We start from the raw sequence: 18,296 nt of genomic DNA, 5'->3' as shown, positions 1-18,296 counted from the left end.
ACCTGAAATAATTCATGCATATACAGGGCTTGAAAATATAACCATTCAAGCTGTCAAGGACCACAAAAGACACGCACGTGGGATTGCCTGGAGTGATACTATTTTCAAAAAAATGCGCAGGCTGTAAAATGCAAATAGAATTCTTTTAGAATCTTTTTTTACATGTCTCTTCTGAAATAAAATACATGACCAGTTGTTAAAACATATTTATTAAACATAATTTTAAGAGTTCACGTGTCCTACTACTTCTACCAAACAGTCTTACACATTGTAAATGTAAAATTCCAACAAATAATAAATATAACAACATAAGTTCAATTGCATAAAGAGTTTTTAATCTTTCACAACAGATGAAATGGAAGCCTTGAACATTGTCACTGGAGAGTTAAATGTCTGTACAGGATGCTAATGACTTAACTAACTCGTAGGCCTTTAGATAGAACGTACAGCGCCTATGTGCTTACGTATTACTACGGTGCTTCAAACATGCAAATCAGAGTACTCTCAGTAGAAACGTAAAATATTTGGGCATTAAAAAAGGCCACAAAGCGAAAACAAAATGTCAGGAAAAAAAAGCTTGGTAGCATCTTAAATTAGCTAAAAGCGCAATTGTTATAACTGCTTCAAAATATCCAAGTTAAAGTTTCACATTTCATAAATGATAACCTAATACTGTATTTAAGAACGTTTAAGGTACTTAAACATTACTCTGCATATGACAAGTATAAAAAAACTTGCATTGTATTTAAATTATTGTTTAAGACAGCAGTCAAAACATGTTTGACAGTTTCGTAACCAGCGAACTAAAAGTGCATTGGTGTACTTTAACAACACTATGAACTATACACATTGCTCATCCACGCCAAAAATGCCTATTTCATCTCTTTTATTGGCACAGTGTATCCTAGAATGTTTACCGTCTCTCTCATAAATTTATCACATTTACAGAAGGCACAGAAGATGCTGTAATGTTTGCAGTAAATTTAGCTGATTGGAGGAATGGACTTCTCCATTTGAACACTGGGACCCTAGTCAGGAAAAGGGCCCTAGTGGGCATCAAGGAGGAGCTTGTGGCCCACACGTCAGGCATTGTTTGCCACCTTTTGAAATCAAAGGTGGTCCACCAAGGAAAAAGTCACCATTTTAGAAGAATGAGACGGCAAGGAATTTCCTAGAAGGTCTGAATGATAGTCATGTCGTCATACTGTTTGCATAAATCTGATGCCCTGAGAAAGTGCATACTTTATCTTTAAAGCAGTTTTAGATTTGATGTAACGTAATAAACCGTTTTTTGCCTGTGTGGGTTAAAGTGGATCTCTATTACCAAACCATGGTCCAATGTTCAACACTTTCTTCCTGTTTATTACATATAATAAACAGAGTTAGCCCAGTTGAGACAAACTTTAGTAATCACATTGGCTGAAATAAGATTCACATATATATTTTAGCCACAAGGCCCAATAAGCCATTGTAAACAAGATCCAATATGCTGATATAAACAGGAATCAGCACTTTGCATTGTGACATAAATGAGAGAGTGGGATCCAGTAGCACATTTTCCAAGAGGAATGCAGGATGCAGATCATGAACAGTTGCAAGGGAAGAGCTGTGGGAAAATAACCATGTCCTCTGCCTGCTCAGCATGTGAGTGAGGCTTTGTGGGAGTAAACATGGTTGCTGTTTTTCATGATAGGAGAAGATGAGAAAGCCAAGCACCTGACATCAGCTCTGGCCATTGCAGTACAAAGGACAAATAGTAAGTAACCAGAATTGGAGCATTTGTTGTCAGCATCATGGACCATGAGAAAATAAAGTGGACTGAACAGGTTGTGTCAGGACAGTCTTCAAAATATTTTCTATTAAGATTATTGTGCTATTTGAAACTGTGATCTCACCATTAAGATACTCTATGGTATAGATATTTATGTTGCACAGTCCATTGATGCGGGTACAGTGATTGTCAACATTTATTGATTTTACAAGCACATTTTCATCTTGGATCAACATATAAAGCAAGAGATTATTGGCAATTACTTAGAAGACTGATACACTTTTTAGTTGCAAAACATGTACAGTAATTGAAAAACGCATTTTAATACATAAGTGAGGAACATAACAATTTCCTGCATTTTAAAGTAATACACATCTTGTGAGACAGATTATTTCGCTGTAGCTTCAAAATAAATCTCCATTTGTTAAAAATAATACTACTAATGTGTAATGCAGTGGCAGCAGCAGCAAATGTGAGGGTCTTAAAGGCATTTTGGAAATGTTTGATTATTTCATGGTCTATGCATGATTTTTTTTACCTGCTTCGAACTTAGGCCCCCATTAGGATGGCGGGCGGACTTTGCCCGCCTGCCATCCTCGTGCAAAACGGGACTGCCCGCGATCTCAGCGGCGGTCCCGCCATGGCCATTATGATGCGCCCGCCACACTGGCGGGCGCATCATGGATTCATAACATTGCGGCGGGCGGTGTTCACACCCGCACCAGCCGCAATGTTATGAATGCATGGTATGCATTTGCATACACAATGTCTCAGGCACAGCGCGGTGCCTGCCGCATTGTGTATGCAAATGCAGGGGGGTACCACAGGTACCCCCCATGTGCACCCCCCACCTAGCCTTCACCATGGGGGCCCGCAGGGGTCCCCCAAAGTAAAGACCGCCTGCCTTTCCGTGGCGGCATTGCTGCCACGGAAAGGCATCTCCCAAAGCCCATCCTAATATGGCTGGCGGTGTCTGATAGACAAAGCCACCATATAAACCCTTTTCCGTCCCGGCCGCAGGGCGGCCGGGGCGAAAAGCGGCGGACGGTGTTTCCATCTGCCGCGGTCCCACCCGCCATAGTAATATGGCGGGGGGAAATGGGTGGCTGGCGGACAAGGATGTCGGGCGGATCGCCACCGCCCGCATACCGGTGGCGATCCGCCCGACATCCTAATGGGCCCCCTGGTGAGGGCACGATGGACAATGTACTGTAGCGGACTATGATAGCAGCTGGATAGAAAGGAGGTAGTGATGGCTTAAACTGAAGCTGAGCAAAAATAAATCTTCTATATCCAAGTGGAACTAGATGTGCTGAAACCACATTTCCTATAATAACTGTCAGGCAATGCACGGACCGTCATAATGAGATCTGACTAATAGACACTTTCATTTTTGGTTTACAATTTACCATCATTAAATCGTACCTGAGAAGTTCAATAAGCATTCTTAAAACCATGACCAAGGAATTGTGATTTAGTACTGGTGCACAGCAAACCTGAGGGATTAGGGTGCTTTTTTTAATGAGAACATATAGAAAGCTTTAAGTATGGCATTGTCAATTTGACATATTCTAAATGTAAACATTTACAAACTAGCATGAATACGTAAAATGTGTTAAAGTTTTCATCAGAAGGCAAATATTTTGAAGTATGAGCTCAAATGTACACTAAATAAAATACAGAATTTACACCGCAATGTCACAATTAGTGCATAGGTTCTAACACAAACAGAGGTAATGAGAGTAAAGATACATTAACCACAATGCTAGTGCAACCCTGAGACGGAATAATATGCAATATTTATAAAGGTTTTATTTATCACTGTATATATTCCATTGAAATTTACCATGTATTTCCTCCACAGTGTCACGGTTATTTCAAGAAGGAACTACAGCACAAGGTAAACAGTCTCTCAACATGCAACTATCATACATAAAATGAACACACAAGCCACATCTCCTTTTCAAACTAGGGTTAATGGCTAGTGGCAGGATATTTGGAACCATAACGACTCTGTACAGCAAAAGTGCATCTAGAGATAAAGTGGTGAGCAGATAATATAATTTTACGTGCAGAACATTAGCAGGCACTTGTAGAACACCCAACGTTAAATTTGAAGCGGAAAGGCAAACACAGTAAGGTTTTGCATTATTTTGGTGGCATCATAAAAATCCAGTGCATTAATAGCGTCCCTAAGGTCATAACCAACACAACAGGCATTACAGTCTAGAGACCCTCTATTAGGAAAACTCTGAAACCGTATCAAGTGTATTTGATTTGGAAACGTTTCATACAGCAGCCAGGAATGGTGAGAAGAAAAAATCAAACACAAATTTGATAGCTTTCCGAACGGTGAGTCTCCAATCGTGCTCTATTTTCACATGCCTTGAAGCAGGCGTCAGCTTAGCCATGCAATTTAGACAACTGATGGCTTTTAGTTCAAACACAGGCCATTTGCTACCTAGTCGACCCTCCAGAATTGTACTAAACTCTATGATACTCTTCTGCCTCAAATTTAGCAAAACCTTTTTAAATTCATTACTAGCTCGAAGCACAATATCTTTTGTTATATCATCTTCTTCAATAGTATGATTTCCATTAGCACCATTTAAGGGCATTCCTACGGATATTTCAAATTTATAGCGATCAAATTTTTTTATATGGCAGTTGTGCTTCGTAAGAAACTTAAGGCGACAAAGTTCATCCTCTTGCAAAGTAATATTCTGTGGATCGCAGGCGGGATATGCTTCCCCATATACACATCTTAACCAGTCTCCTATAACATATGGAAGTATATTTATTGCTGACTCTGCACTGTTCTCAATTTCTGTTACACGGACATACTTGAACCTGCCAGTCCATGTCACTCTGTGTCCTTCCAAATGGCTACATAAAATCTGAGTGCGGGCCATGTTTGTTTCTTTCCATGCGCGAGGTCCACATAGAAACCCATACTGCTGCCATGTTAAGGTGGAGTTGTAGACTTTTATTCCTTCTGATCGATACACATACATCCAACAAAACGCCACTATTGCTGTAATCCACACCAGAATGAGCTTCACTATAGAGCTCCTACTTACAGACTTCATTATTTCCATGGTGGAAAAGTTTGCCTTTGTCCACCATCGAATAAGCAGTGGAACACAGCATAAAACAAGTGTTACCACTATTTTTGTAAAGTCCAACGCAATAAACCATTTTATGAACTGGACAAGACACATTACAACAACGCCTACTGAAAGAATTGGCAGTGCAAAGAGAAAAAGGAAGTATCCAACTGACGCCCGAATTAAACCAATAATGGAGGATTTAAGCAGTATAACAACAGACAATTCACACCACATAAAACACACCAGATATGGAACCAAATAACAATAAACACCTTTAAAGTTTCTCAATTGCGCCATTCTAAAGAACATATAGTAAAGATAGACAAACAACAGACACTGGATGCTTACATTCAGCACAAATAAATTGCCAATAGGAATGGTGAAATAGGTTCTACCAAGGAATCGAAGATAAAACCAGCTTTCGGGGAGTGCTTCGAATAAACAAAGGATGCCAGCAGCTACCTCTGTAAAAATAGCTCTTCGTGTGTAGGGTTCAGCACTAGTACTTAAACTCATGTAGCTTGTTACTGTAAAGAAAATAGAGATTGTAGCCAACTCTGAACAAGGTATATACTCTTTGCTCGAAATGGGAAAAGAAAAAATTACAAAGAACACTGATATTAGAAAATAAAGGTATGGCTCCAAGTGATTCCAGCCAAAGTTTACTTCGGCCTGCTCCACGTCCAGGTTTGGCTCAAAACGAAGTAGCAAGTCTGTTAGGGTACGGAAGTTTTCCCATGCCTTACTGTCTTGAAAAACCTTAAGCGTACAAATAACCATTGAAATAAAGGATAGATAGAAAATGACAAGAGGGATAAAGAAAGCAAAGAAATTGATAGTCAAATTACTAATAATGAAGAAAAAAATTAGAGCATTGATGTGATGAGTTGGCATAATAGTTGATAGCCAGTGCATTCCAGCCTTAGAGGCAAATTCTATAAGATACTCCTTTATTTCGATAATAGCATGAAGTGGATATCGGACAATCTGAAAGAGAAACACACATTATTTAATACAACAATGATTTTCTTGTTGGAAACAGGTAACAACAATTCTCAAATTGTGCTTACTTTTATTCTATTGTATTTTTAAAACCTAAATACTAAACAAATGACAAACTGGAAGCTGAAAAATTGTTGCGCCAAACCTGATCTTTGAAAACAATTTAAAGTGTTGATATATCCAACAGAATACCTAAACGGAGATATATTTGAAAGCTACGGTTAGGGAAAAACAGAAGTAGCAATCATGCACTTCAAATGTAGTTTCTTCCCCAAAAAGTATCTAAAGGGCAGCAGTCACATTCCATTTCATTATGATATAATACTAAAATTAGAATGCAATCAAAATTGTTACTTTACCTACTACTAGCAGCTACTAGCAGCTCCCTTGAATATTTAAATCATATGCAATGGATTGATAAAACATATGGATGCCTCACTATAATGCGTTTTTTTTGTTTTTAACTGGTCTCTGAAACAGTACCCCAGACACCTCAGGACACAAATCCACATTAATTTCTAACAAGTTATATCACAGACTTTCATGATTCCCAATACACATTTCATAGTCACATGGCACAGAATTATGCTGATATCAAGTCCCCCAAGTACACTGTAGTACATATATGTGAGCCATCATTCGACACTCCCATCAACCATAATTCTGTTGAAAAAGCCTCCTTCCTGGTTCTTGAAGTACAATAAAGGTAATGAAGCAGATACTATGAAGAGATGTTTATTTCACATCTGTTACAAGTCAGGTACAAAGAAAGAATAATAGTAACCGCAACATCCATGCCTATATCTCCAGTTAACCGCTCAAACATACACAACTCACGCGGCCATCAAACATACACAACTCGCGCGTCAACCATTCAAATAAAATCATACCACAAGAATATTATTTGAAGTTGACACGCGCGCGTGTGGGCTTGTGTCAACTTTAAATATCAACACACCTCCCTCCTTTTATATATATATATTTTTTAAGTAAGCATAAAATCTTTAAGTTTGATAGGTAACTTGCGAATTCTTGAGCTTCTTGTTGAGCATGTGGACGCAGAAACACATGGTTCACTAGGATGTTTCAGAATTTGAAGTGTTCAAGGCTTCATTATTGACATCCAAAAATACATTTAAAGAATTGTCATCACAGAATTCTTTCTAGCCTTTAAACTTAGAAACTCTGTTGAAATTCCAAACACTCCCATTTTCCATTCATACTGCATGTTTAAATACTTCAACTACCTCAAAGGAATCAGACCAATTTGATGATCCTTTACGTACAAAACAACCTTTCTTCAACCGTACTAAATCTCCAACCTGAATAAAAACATTCTTCACAGTCTTATTTTTTAACAAATCATTCTTCATTTTTGTTTTATAAGCATCTACTTTCCTACAAATTTCTTTGAAATCAATCTCAGCAAACTCAGCTCGTGTTTTATCCTTGTTCATTAACCACCATGGTACTACTTTTGTACTAGGTTTACGTCCTCTCAATAATTCAAAGGGAGTCAATAGAGTAACTGCATTAGGAGCTGTTCTATAAGAAAGTAACATTGATTGTAGTGCTTTGTTCCAACACACTCCACCACAGCTAGCTGAATTGCCTCTTTAACAACCCTATTGAATCTCTCAATGTGACCATTGGCTTCTGGATGAAACACTGCAATCTTTTTGTGAATTATACCACATCTTGTTAGATAATCATCCATGTGTTTGCTATTAAATTGCAGCCAATTGTCTGTAACAATCTCCTGAGGAATGCCTTCTTTACAAAAGATTTCATCCAAGAACTGTATGATTGTGTCCGAGGTAACCTCTCTAGCCATCTTAATCTCTGGCCATTTAGAAAAATAATCCATAAGCACTATACCAAATGAATATTGATGCGGTATTATACTAAATGGGCCAATAATGTCAATACCTAGTTTACTCCATGGTGCAGAAGGTAAATCCACCGGTTGCAGAGAAGTAGTTAAAGCCTTAGCTGATTTGTCACTGTTAGAACACAATTTACAGAGTCGCACTTGGTGCTTAACATATGAGTCTTTTAAACGTCTCCTAGTAATTGAAATACCAAAATGCCCTTCTTGAGCAAAATCAACAAACATTTTCCTGAGACCAAAAGGCGGAATAAATGTATCTGCCCTTAAGATAATTCCATTCTCTATGGCCAATTCATCTTTAATCTTGTAACAACTAGCTACACTTCCTATGAGTTCCTTTTCTTCCGGCTAATCCTTTAATATAAACCTCTTTGAGTTCCTGATCTTTTTCCATTTCTCCATTCAACATTTGCTCATTCACTACGGAATTCTCACCAAACACCAACTTCACATCACAAACAACATGTGCTACTTCACACTCATCAGTGTCAACACTGTCCGAATCTTTACACTGAAGAGGAAGCCTTGATATACAATCAGCATGAACATTAGATTTCCCAGGAACATACTCTAATGAATATTGGAAATTTTATAACCTTGATGACAGTTTAGCCAATCTTGATGATAGTGTACATCCACCACCAGGTGATAAGATGAGCACTAACGGTTTGTGGTCAGACATAATAGTGAATTTTGTACCCCATAAGAATGGTCTGAAATGCTCAGCACCCCATACACAAGCTAATAGCTCTCTTTCTATTACAGAATAATGACGCTCAGATTCTCTCAATGTTCTTGAAGCATATGCTACAATCCAATCTTTACCCCATTCTTCTTGGATCAGTACTGCACCTAAGCTACAATTGCTCGCATCCACTATTACAATACAGTGTTTCCAATTACAAAAGGTTTAAGCTTTTGTAATTGTCTCCTTAACAGAGGAAAAAGTTGCTGTCATAGTATCAGTCCAAATATACTTGGCATTCTTCTTTAGAAGATTTCTAAATGGTTCAATCACAGTTGCATAATTAGGAATGAATTTAGCATAACATCCTACTAAGCCTATAAAAGCTACTAATTGTTCTTTGTTCTCAGGGATAGGAGCTTTACTAATATTCTCTAAATGTGATGCTTTAGGCTTAATTCCATTTTCACTGATGCAGTGACCCAGGTATTCAACTTCTTTTTTTTTTAATTTGCATTTGTCTGCGTGGAGTGTTAGACCTTTGTTTGATAAAGCATTCAGCACCTTCGTTAAATTGTGGTCATGTTCTTCATCATCCTTTCCAAAGACTAAGATATCATCTTGGAAAGCTTTTGCTCCAGTGAGACCATTTAAAGTTTCCTTCATCAACCTTTGAAAAACGGCTGTAGCGCTACCTAGGCCAAAAGGCATCCTGCAAAATCTATACAATCCCTCTGGTGTTATAAATGCAGTCAAGTCTCTTGATTTCTCATGGAGAAGGACTTGGTGGTATGCACTTGCAAGATCTAAGCATGAAAATACCTGGGCATCAGCCAATGTAGAAACCATCTCATGTAAATTGGGAAGAGGATGAGAATCCACGCAAATAGCATTATTTAAACTGTGCAAGTCTATGCATAAACGAAGATCTCGCGCAGATTTAATAGAAATAACAACTGGTGAAACCCAAGGAGATGACTCTATAGGATCAATTATTTTTTGCTACACATATCATTAAGCATATCTTTTAGCTTATTCCTGTAAGATAAGGGAACATTTCTGACCTTATGACGTACCGGTAAGGCATTGGCATGTACTTTTATGTGATGTTTAAAACCTTTGTACTCACCCAGTTTATCACTGAATAATGCACTGAATAATGCAGGATACTCTTTTTTTGATCTTAGAGACCAAAGAGGAATCATTACCCTTAAGTGAAATAGGAGCCTTGGGAACTGTATCAATAGAATATACAGGAGGGTCAGCATTAGGATCTAGTTTAATACCTAGTTTCTCCTGATGTGGCCAACCTAATAGCGATTCTCCTACTTTTGTAACATACATTATTCCCCGTGTGGTGCGTTCATGAAAAGTCAAGTCTGCTATGAAATACCCACTAAGTTGTAGTTTATGACCAGTGTAACAACTTGGTGATATGTCTGGTTGTATAAGTTCAATGTCCTTTCAACACAAGTTTTTTCAGAGGATTACTGTGCTGCTATGTATGGCTCTCATACAGAGTCTCTATCATTTGTTTCAGTTTCTGAATCTCATAGCCCATTGCTATGACATAGCAACAGGTGATAAAAAAAACTGGTTACCCACTGTTGTGATGTCATAAAGGCACTGCAGGCCAGACTACCAGGCCTACCTGAGAGCCTGTCAGCACAGCGCTGCTTGTCTCCTTTGACTAAAAGCAGAAAGTACAGCTGCAGGAGGGTAAAGTCGGTAGGGAAGGTGGTGAGAGTTGGTCAAGGATGGCAGGTAAGTTATTTTTTTGCCTTTGGGAGAGGGATGCATAACAGAGGCCATGTTTGCATAGCTCCACCATTTCTCCTCTATCGAGCGAAGGAGGCAGTGTCTGATTATGTGAAGATCTACCATATTGAACCTGTACCTTTGCATCTAGGACTGTACCAGGGCACCAGAGGGTATAACCAGGTATGTGGGACGATAGCTGTGCATCTAACATTTATGACTTGCCTCTCCCTTTTCCATTGTTTGCTTATTTCTGTTCAGCATCATCTCAATTGCTAACATTTCACCAGCTCTAGCAAATAACACACAAAATGTGATGGGAGGATGCTTGAAATAAGTCTAGCCACTGCCAATCGCTTGAGGTAGCTGTTAGAAATAGAGGTCTCGTGTTGGCAGATGTATGCACCCTGTCCCAGTAGGGAACCGCACTCTAGTCAGGGTAAGTGTAGCACACAAAGTTTACCTGTGCTCACACTCTGGGACATTGGCACAGAACAGTCAGGCTAAACTATAGAGCCAATGTGTAAAGTACACAAGTCATGTTATGAAGTTTTAAAGATTAACCCCTTCCGTGCGGCCGCGATTTTCCCCGTGTGCGGCCGCCGGCAGAACACGGGCGGGCCATGACGAACCCCAGCCGTCATCAGCACACGAGCACCCTAGTGCATGACGGCTGGGGTTCGTCACCAGCATGGAAGGGGTTAAATCAAAATGCAGTGCTTAAAGGTTAATAGTTCCAACTGGGGATATCTGGTCATGCTTGACTGAAAAATCCAAATGTTCAGTCTAACAGAGAAGGAGCACGGGCTGGATACAGGGAATCAAGCAGACACCCCCCTAACAGTATAATGGATGTGTTGGAATTCAAAGATGATATGTCACACAGAGGAAGTGAGGCATCGAAGATGAAGGTGATGCTGCTCCAGGACGATGTGTGGTGCAGAGGAGATGATGAGTTGGTTCTTGGTACGAGGCCTCGGTTTCTGAAGGTGACGAACGTTGATGATGCATCGATGTCAGGAGCGCGGTGCGTTCATTCTGTGGCGAAGTAAAAAATCTGGGCAGAGGCGATGAGTCGGTTGAAAGCCACGCAGGGAATCAAAGTGGTGTGTCACAGATTTCTGTGAGGTGGTGTGCAAGACTCATGCAGCAGCGGTTCTTCGGAGGCACTGCATCTGTAAAGTCGGGCTGTGTTGAAAGTCAAGGTCGTTGCCTCACGCACTCGGCGAGAAGTGTCTGCACCTTTAGAGAAGGCAGCGGCGATGTGCCGGTTTCGCAGGGATGCACCAGTTTCAAACTGACGCTTTGGAGTCAATACACTGATTTCTTGGTTGGAGCACCAACTTCACCTCCAATGGCCCAGGACTGCATTTGGCACCCCATGGAAAGGCAGGACTCACAGCGGAGGAGTCAGGTGTGGACAGCAAGATGCAGGTGAAGTCTTTTATGTCCAGAGACTTCAGCAACAGAAGGCAAGCTCAGTCACGCCTTGGAGAACCTTAGAAAGCAGCACGCAGAGAGTAAAGTCTAGTACTCTCACTCCCAGACAAGAAGCAGCAGACAATAGCTCAACACAGCAAAGCAAGCAGCAAAGTGGAAGTCCCTTCTGGAAGCACAACAGCTCTTCTTCCTGGCAGAATGTCCTCAGACCAGAAGTTTTCTGAGTATATGGAGTCAGATGTCCAGTACTTGTTTCCATTTTAGCCTTTGAAGTAGGGCGACTTCAAAGAAAGGTTGCTTTAGTGAACATAAAACCACCCTTCCTGGCCCTGGCTCCAGACACTATAGGGGGGTAAGCAGCTCGTTGTGTGGGTAAAGGCACAACCCTATTCAGGTGCAAGTGTCAGCTCCTCCCACCAATCTAGCTGAGGAAGTCTCATCAGCCTGTTGATGGGCCATCAGGATATGCAAGGCACACCTCAGCTCTCTTTGTGTGTGAATGTCCAGAGTGAATTCACAAAGCCCAATTGTCATCCAACCCAGATGTGTATTCTAGGGACAGCCAAAGGCACAGAGTGGTTAAAGCAAGAAAATGACAACTTTCTAAAAGTGGCGTTTTCAGACCGGCAATTTAAAAACTAACCTCACTAAAAGATGTGTTTTTAAATTGTGAGTCCAGAGACACCAAACTCCAATTTTCTATCTGCTCCCAATTAGAAGTTGCACTTGTAAAGTGTTACAAGGCACCTCCAATGCTAACCTATAGGAGAGATAGGCTTTGCTGTAGTGAAAAACGAATGTAGCAGTTTTTCACAACCAGGGTATGTAAAACTTTAAACCACATGTCCTACCTTTCAAATACACTGCACCATGCCAATGAGGCTACCTTAAGCCTACCGTAGAGGTGGCTTAAATGTAATAAAATGGTTTGGGTCTGGCAAATAGGTGAACTTGCCAGGTTGACATGGTAATTTAAAACTGCACCCATAGGCTTTGCAGTGGCAGGCCTGAGACACGTTTGAAGTGCTACTCATGTGGGTGGCACAATCAGGGCTGCAGGCCCACTAGTAGCATTTGATTTACAAGTGTAGTTTACTGTACAAGGGACTTATTAGTAAATCAAATATGCCAATCATGGAGAAACAAAATGCCACTACATTTTAGACAAAGCACATGCACTTTACCACTGGGCAGCAGTAGTAAAGTGCCTCAGAGTCCTAAAACCAGCAAAAACTATGTTCAGCACACAGTGAAAAACAGATTAGAAGCAAAAAGACATGTGAAACCATACCAAAAGATGCAAGGTTTAACAGTAGCATTCCAACCCATCACTCTTTTGCCCACCATGCCACCTCAGATTAGATCCAGCCATAAGCAAATCAGTCTTGACCTTGCTCCAGTCCAGAGCAGAGTGCCAAGCCGGGGACTTTCTAAACCGGGGATAAAAGCAACAGGAACAATGGGTTGGAGTGCTACCCTGAGTGATTGCCAGAGGTTAGACTTACTGGAAGTATCATCTCTTCACCTATTTGGTGCTTGACGGCTCCAGTAAAGATCACCCAAGTTGCATGTACTATTCAACACCAACTGAAGCCTGTGCAAAAGATAATCAGTACCAAAGGTCTCCTCTCAGTAACCCCTACACTGAAAAGACTAACTTCAAACTATGTGCTAGCAACAAGCATATACAATACCAATTTCCCCTCCAATTTATTTAGTAAAGATAGCTCAAAATACCATTGACTCACGTTATGACCAGGTCAAAGCACTGCTCCTTTTTCTGACAAAATATCCAATTCCCAGCTCAAGGTGGTCTACAATTCAGCTTTCAGACCGGCACTGAGAAACAAACTAAGGCACGTCATAATAATAGTCCCTATAAACATGTTCAAGACCCTGCCTTATGCACAAATACTTCCAATGAAAGGCAGACAAATATAATAGAAGAAAAGAAAACCCCACTCTGCAGGACAGTCACTTCACTCATTCAACTTACATCTGCTCTGGAACCTCAGATTACCCTTCAGTTTATAAAAAACACTTTTAGAGTTCAAAGGCCTTAGCTCTTTTTCTTTTTTTTTTAAATGAACAAGTTGCTTCTCACCAGTAATGCCTTATCTGGTAGAGACTCTATCTAGCTGCAGATTCCTTACCTTAGAATATTCTCCAGACGTCAGACTGTATTCTAAAACATTAGATAAGCAGTAGCCCTGTGCACAAGTAGGTGGCGTCATTCAGCTCCTCGTGGCATCATCCGCACCATAATTGACATGCGCGCTGCCTCTGGCATCCCCCCAACATGCGGACGTCAGTTTCTTTTTGCGACTATCCATGCCAGAAACGCGGACCCACGAGGAACACTGCCTATTGTTGTGTGAAAATAGTGCCCTTAGAATGGGTGAACCCTTGACCCTATAATCCGTTACCAGAGCAGGGGAGGGTCAGTTAAGGAATCTGCGGTTAGACAGAGTCTCTACCAGATAAAGAGTTACCGAAGGAAAGTAACATTCATCTGATAGAGACTTCTAGCTGCAGATTCCTTACCTTAGAATGGATACCTAAGCAATACCTCCCTGTAAGTGGGGCTGCAATGCAGGGTAGACTAAATGTCCTGCTGGACATAACAGGCAAAGTGACTGTCACGCTAGACCTGACAGTCCAGACAGTAGTGCTTCGTAAACATCGGCAATGCAGCCCACATTTCTGCATGACAGATATCCAGGAAATGAACTCCACAAACTAATGCAGTGGTCACAGCTTTGACCCTGACAGAGTTAGCTCGCAAGTCCTCAGGAGGTTACTTTTTGGCCAATGTGTAGCAGATTTTGATGCAGAGCACTATTCATTGTGAGATGGTTTGTTTCTGCACCGCCTTCCCTTTCTTTGCTCTGACGTACTCCACGAGGAGATGATCGTCCACCCAGAAATCTTTTGTGGTCAAGGAAGAACGCCAATACTCTTTCTGGGATCAGTTGGTGGATCCTCTCCTCTTCTTTAGAGGCGTGTGGTGGAGCATAGAAGGTAGACAGAGTGATAGACTGGCCTACGTGAAAAGGAGTTACCACCTTTGGTAGAAAGGATGCTCACTTTAGAAGGGTCAGGTTTTCTGGGTAGATGGTAAGGTATGGAGAGTGTGCAAAAAGTGTCTGTAACTCACTGACCTTCTGTGCAGATGTTATCAACTCCAGAAATGGTGGCGTGAGGTTTAGGAGTCTGAGTGAGCAGTTGTGAAGTAGCTCAAAGTGAATATCAGGAACATAAGAACTAAATTCAACTCCTACTGGGGTCAATAAAAGGTGCTGGTGGAAACACGTTGGAGACCTTTCAAGAACCTATGTACAAGAGGGGATTTAAAGAGGGATGGCTGGTCTGCCAACTGCAAAAATGCAGAGAAATCAAAAAATATACCCAGGGAAGATCTCTGCTAGGCCAATGAAAGAATAAATAGTATAACTTGGGAAAGGGATGGAGACAGAAGGTCAACACGTTAGTCTGTACACTATATCACAAACTTGCTCCAATAGCAGGCGTATACCATCTTGGTAGAGGGATGCCCAGCTACCAAGATAACATTGCAGACTTTCATCAAAAAACCAAATGTCGTCAGGTGCAGTACCCTGCCTTGTTGCTGTGACTGAAGATCCTCCCAAAGAGGCAGCCTGATTGGAGCACCAATGTTCGTGCTCAACAGCTCAGGATACCAGACTCTTCATGCCTAATACGGAGCCAAAAGAATGACTTGGGACCGGTCATTCTGATCTTCTTGAGAACTCTGGAAAAAAGCGGAATTGGTGAAAAGGTGTACATGAGGTCATAGCTCCACTCTTGATGATAGGCATCTCAGAGTGAGAGCTGCCTTGGAAACTCGAGCACGCTGAACTGGGGCACTGTGAGTTCTCTGCAGAGGCGAACACATCTCACCAGGGTTCTTCCCACTTTTGAAAGAGACATTCTGTCACCACTGGATGGGGATGCTATTCGTGTTCAGCTAGGTATAGACTGCTACGTTTGTCTGCTTTACCACTGCAGATCTTTCGTAGCTCCGTTCGAGATCTGGAGTAAGTTGGAGAGATTCCCATGGTGCTGTGCCCACTGGAACTCCAGTTCCCACTATAGAGCGGGCGTGTCACAAACAGGATGCAGGAGGCCATGAGACCCTGCAGCCTTAGAGTCATTCTCACCAAAATTCAGGATAGAGGCTGAAATATCGGCATCCTAACCTGAATATCCAGGACACACCACTCAGGAGCATTGTCCTGAAACTGCACCGTGCCCAGAATGGCTTTGATGAAGTGCAGCATCTGAGAGGGAGTCAGCTCTGACTTGGGCACATTGATAATGAACCCAGCGAATGAAAAGGTCAAAATAGTATGGAGGTGGAAGACAACTGTCTGCAGTGAGCCAGTCTTCAACAGCTAAAAGTCAAGGTAGGAAAAGACTGCAACCTCTAACCTCCGCAGAAGAGCTGCGACCACCACAATCACTTTCGTGAGCACTTGAAGAGCACTGGTAAAGCTGAAGAAGAGCAGAGCAAAATGAAAGTACTCTTGGCCCACTGAGAACCGCAGATAACGCCTGTGGGCAGGCACAACAGGGATGTGGAAATATGTGTCCAGCAAATCCAACACTCCCAGGATTGCAAGATAATTGCATTAGCATAAGCTGAAGCCAATTTTGGTGGTGGCACCCATTTTGTTAGCCATGTGATTCTGCCGTCTTCACTGTTACCTGCCTTTCTATTCTGCTTGAGTCATCAATTGTAGTTAACTCCTTCAGTATTGAGCCGGAGCACTGTGTAAGCTCAGAAAAGCATGTAGCTGCTAGAAGGCACCTGTCATAGAATGTAACTGTCAGGCTGTTCCAACTATTGTAAGCAGTTCTGTCTCCGCTAACACTCTGCTGACAAAGTGGTTTCTATCTGTCCATGTTAGTCGATAGCTATTCCTGTGTATGCCTGTACCTTCTATTTGGGTCTCCGTTCTTACTGTGCAACAAATTGGGTATATAAGACCCTTGGTTTCTGTATTCCACGTACTCCCTCATACAGTGCCCGAGGGTGTTGTATTGATGTAGTCCCACTCATGAGTGATTAATAAACTTGTTATTTGATTTTTCAGCTTCCTTGCCAATCTCTATATTGTTGGTTCAAGGACCAGTGGACAGATAAGGGTAAACCCTATGCACCGGTGGGCTCCTAAAAAGGCTCATTTCCACACTTTTTCAAGAAGAGATTGAGAATGTGCAGGTCTAGAATAGGATATAGGACTCCATCTTTCTAGGGCACCAGAAAGTAGCAGGAATAGCAACCATGACCTACTGCTGATGCCAGCCCTCCCTCTATGGCTTTATTCGTCAAGAGAGCCATAACTTCCTGATAGAGCAAGGAGGGGAGATCCTCTGTCAGCATGTCGGAAGTGGGCAGCTTGGGTGGAAGGCTGGTCACAAAGAGTAAAGAGTAGTCCCTTTGAAAAAACTGGAAAACCAAACGATCAGATGCTATTGATCCCCAGTGGTGCAGGGATGGTGTACTCTGTCCCTCACTGGATGGCCATTATAGTTAGAGGGCAAACTAAAGGGGTTTGGAGGCTGCAGCTACCGGGGGAGTGGTGGGCTGTCCTGACTTTGAGCTACCCGTCCCACTTGGTCTATGGCCATTGCGTCCTTGGCCACAAAATGATTGGAAAACTTGCTGGCTCTGGTGCTGGGAGGGCAGAGATACAGTTGAAAGCCCCTTTACGAGCCACGAAAGGGGTAGAAGACAGGCTGTGGTTGGCAAAGGGCTTTAGAAAGGCGTTGGCCCTAGCCCTACTGTTCTTAAAGCGCTCCAGAGCTGACTTTGTCTTCTCTCCAACCAAACTGGACCCATCAAAAGGCAAGTCCATGAGTGAGGCCTGGACATCCACTGAAAAGCCAGGGGTTCTCAACCAGGCATGGTGCTAAAAGCCCCTTAAGATGAAATTGCTCTGCCCAGCGTGTCTCATGTCCATCCCACATCTTATGGCATACTTGGCTGCATCTCTCCCATTAGCAACTGCTTGAGAGAGTGTGGCTCGGACCTCCTCTGACCATGGGCAGGACTTATGCAATCAAGTGTATCGGGCCAAGACACAGTTCACAGTGCCAGGCTAGTAGAAGAGAACATAAGCTTCCGAAGGTATCCAGCCTTTTGGATTCCCTATCCTGTGGGGTGATAGGGAATGCGCTAAGGTGGATTTTGGAGGTGCGGGCTCACTGCAGTGGAATGCTGGGTGAGGAAACTGGAGGGCCTTGGAGCGGGGCTATAGTGGTGTTGCGTGTTTATCTAGGGTCCTGATCGATACTGTGACCTTATGCCCCTATTCGGCTATAAATCCATTTTATTCCCTATATTGGCATAACCGTTCAAGTGCGATATTCAAAAAGTCATCTCTGACCTCACACGAACAGAGCCACGTTCAAGGATATCTCTCTCTGCCACTTCCTTTGCGACCAATTAGTGCAATGACAGAGCAGAAGTCACTATCTGATATTCCTAGATTAACACTCCGAGTTCTTCAACAAGATAAAAACTCAGCAAACTGGGAAATCCCCCTTGCTATGTTTTGATTAGTAATAGAACTCTAATGAGCAACTGATAGCTATCACTTCCTAGTGATATCT

At 41.9% G+C, this 18,296-nt stretch overlaps 1 protein-coding gene across 1 annotated transcript in view; it reads right to left on the bottom strand.

Moving 5' to 3' along the window:
* Positions 1 to 313: 313 nt before the first annotated feature.
* WFS1 (wolframin ER transmembrane glycoprotein) overlaps positions 314 to 18,296 on the bottom strand; it is a 330,063-nt gene continuing 312,080 nt past the window's right edge. Inside the window, exon 8 of the mRNA XM_086964111.1 lies at positions 314 to 5,868. Within this exon, the coding sequence (XP_086820237.1) occupies positions 4,060 to 5,868 (1,809 nt within the window). The 3' untranslated portion in view covers positions 314 to 4,059. The remainder of the gene's footprint in view (positions 5,869 to 18,296) is intronic.

Source organism: Lissotriton vulgaris, chromosome 3_2 (assembly GCF_964263255.1).
Source record: "Lissotriton vulgaris chromosome 3_2, aLisVul1.2, whole genome shotgun sequence".
NCBI classification, from domain to species: Eukaryota; Metazoa; Chordata; class Amphibia; order Caudata; family Salamandridae; genus Lissotriton; species Lissotriton vulgaris.
Note: the sequence above shows the minus strand (reverse complement) of the source record. Positions and strands in the feature narration are given on the sequence as shown.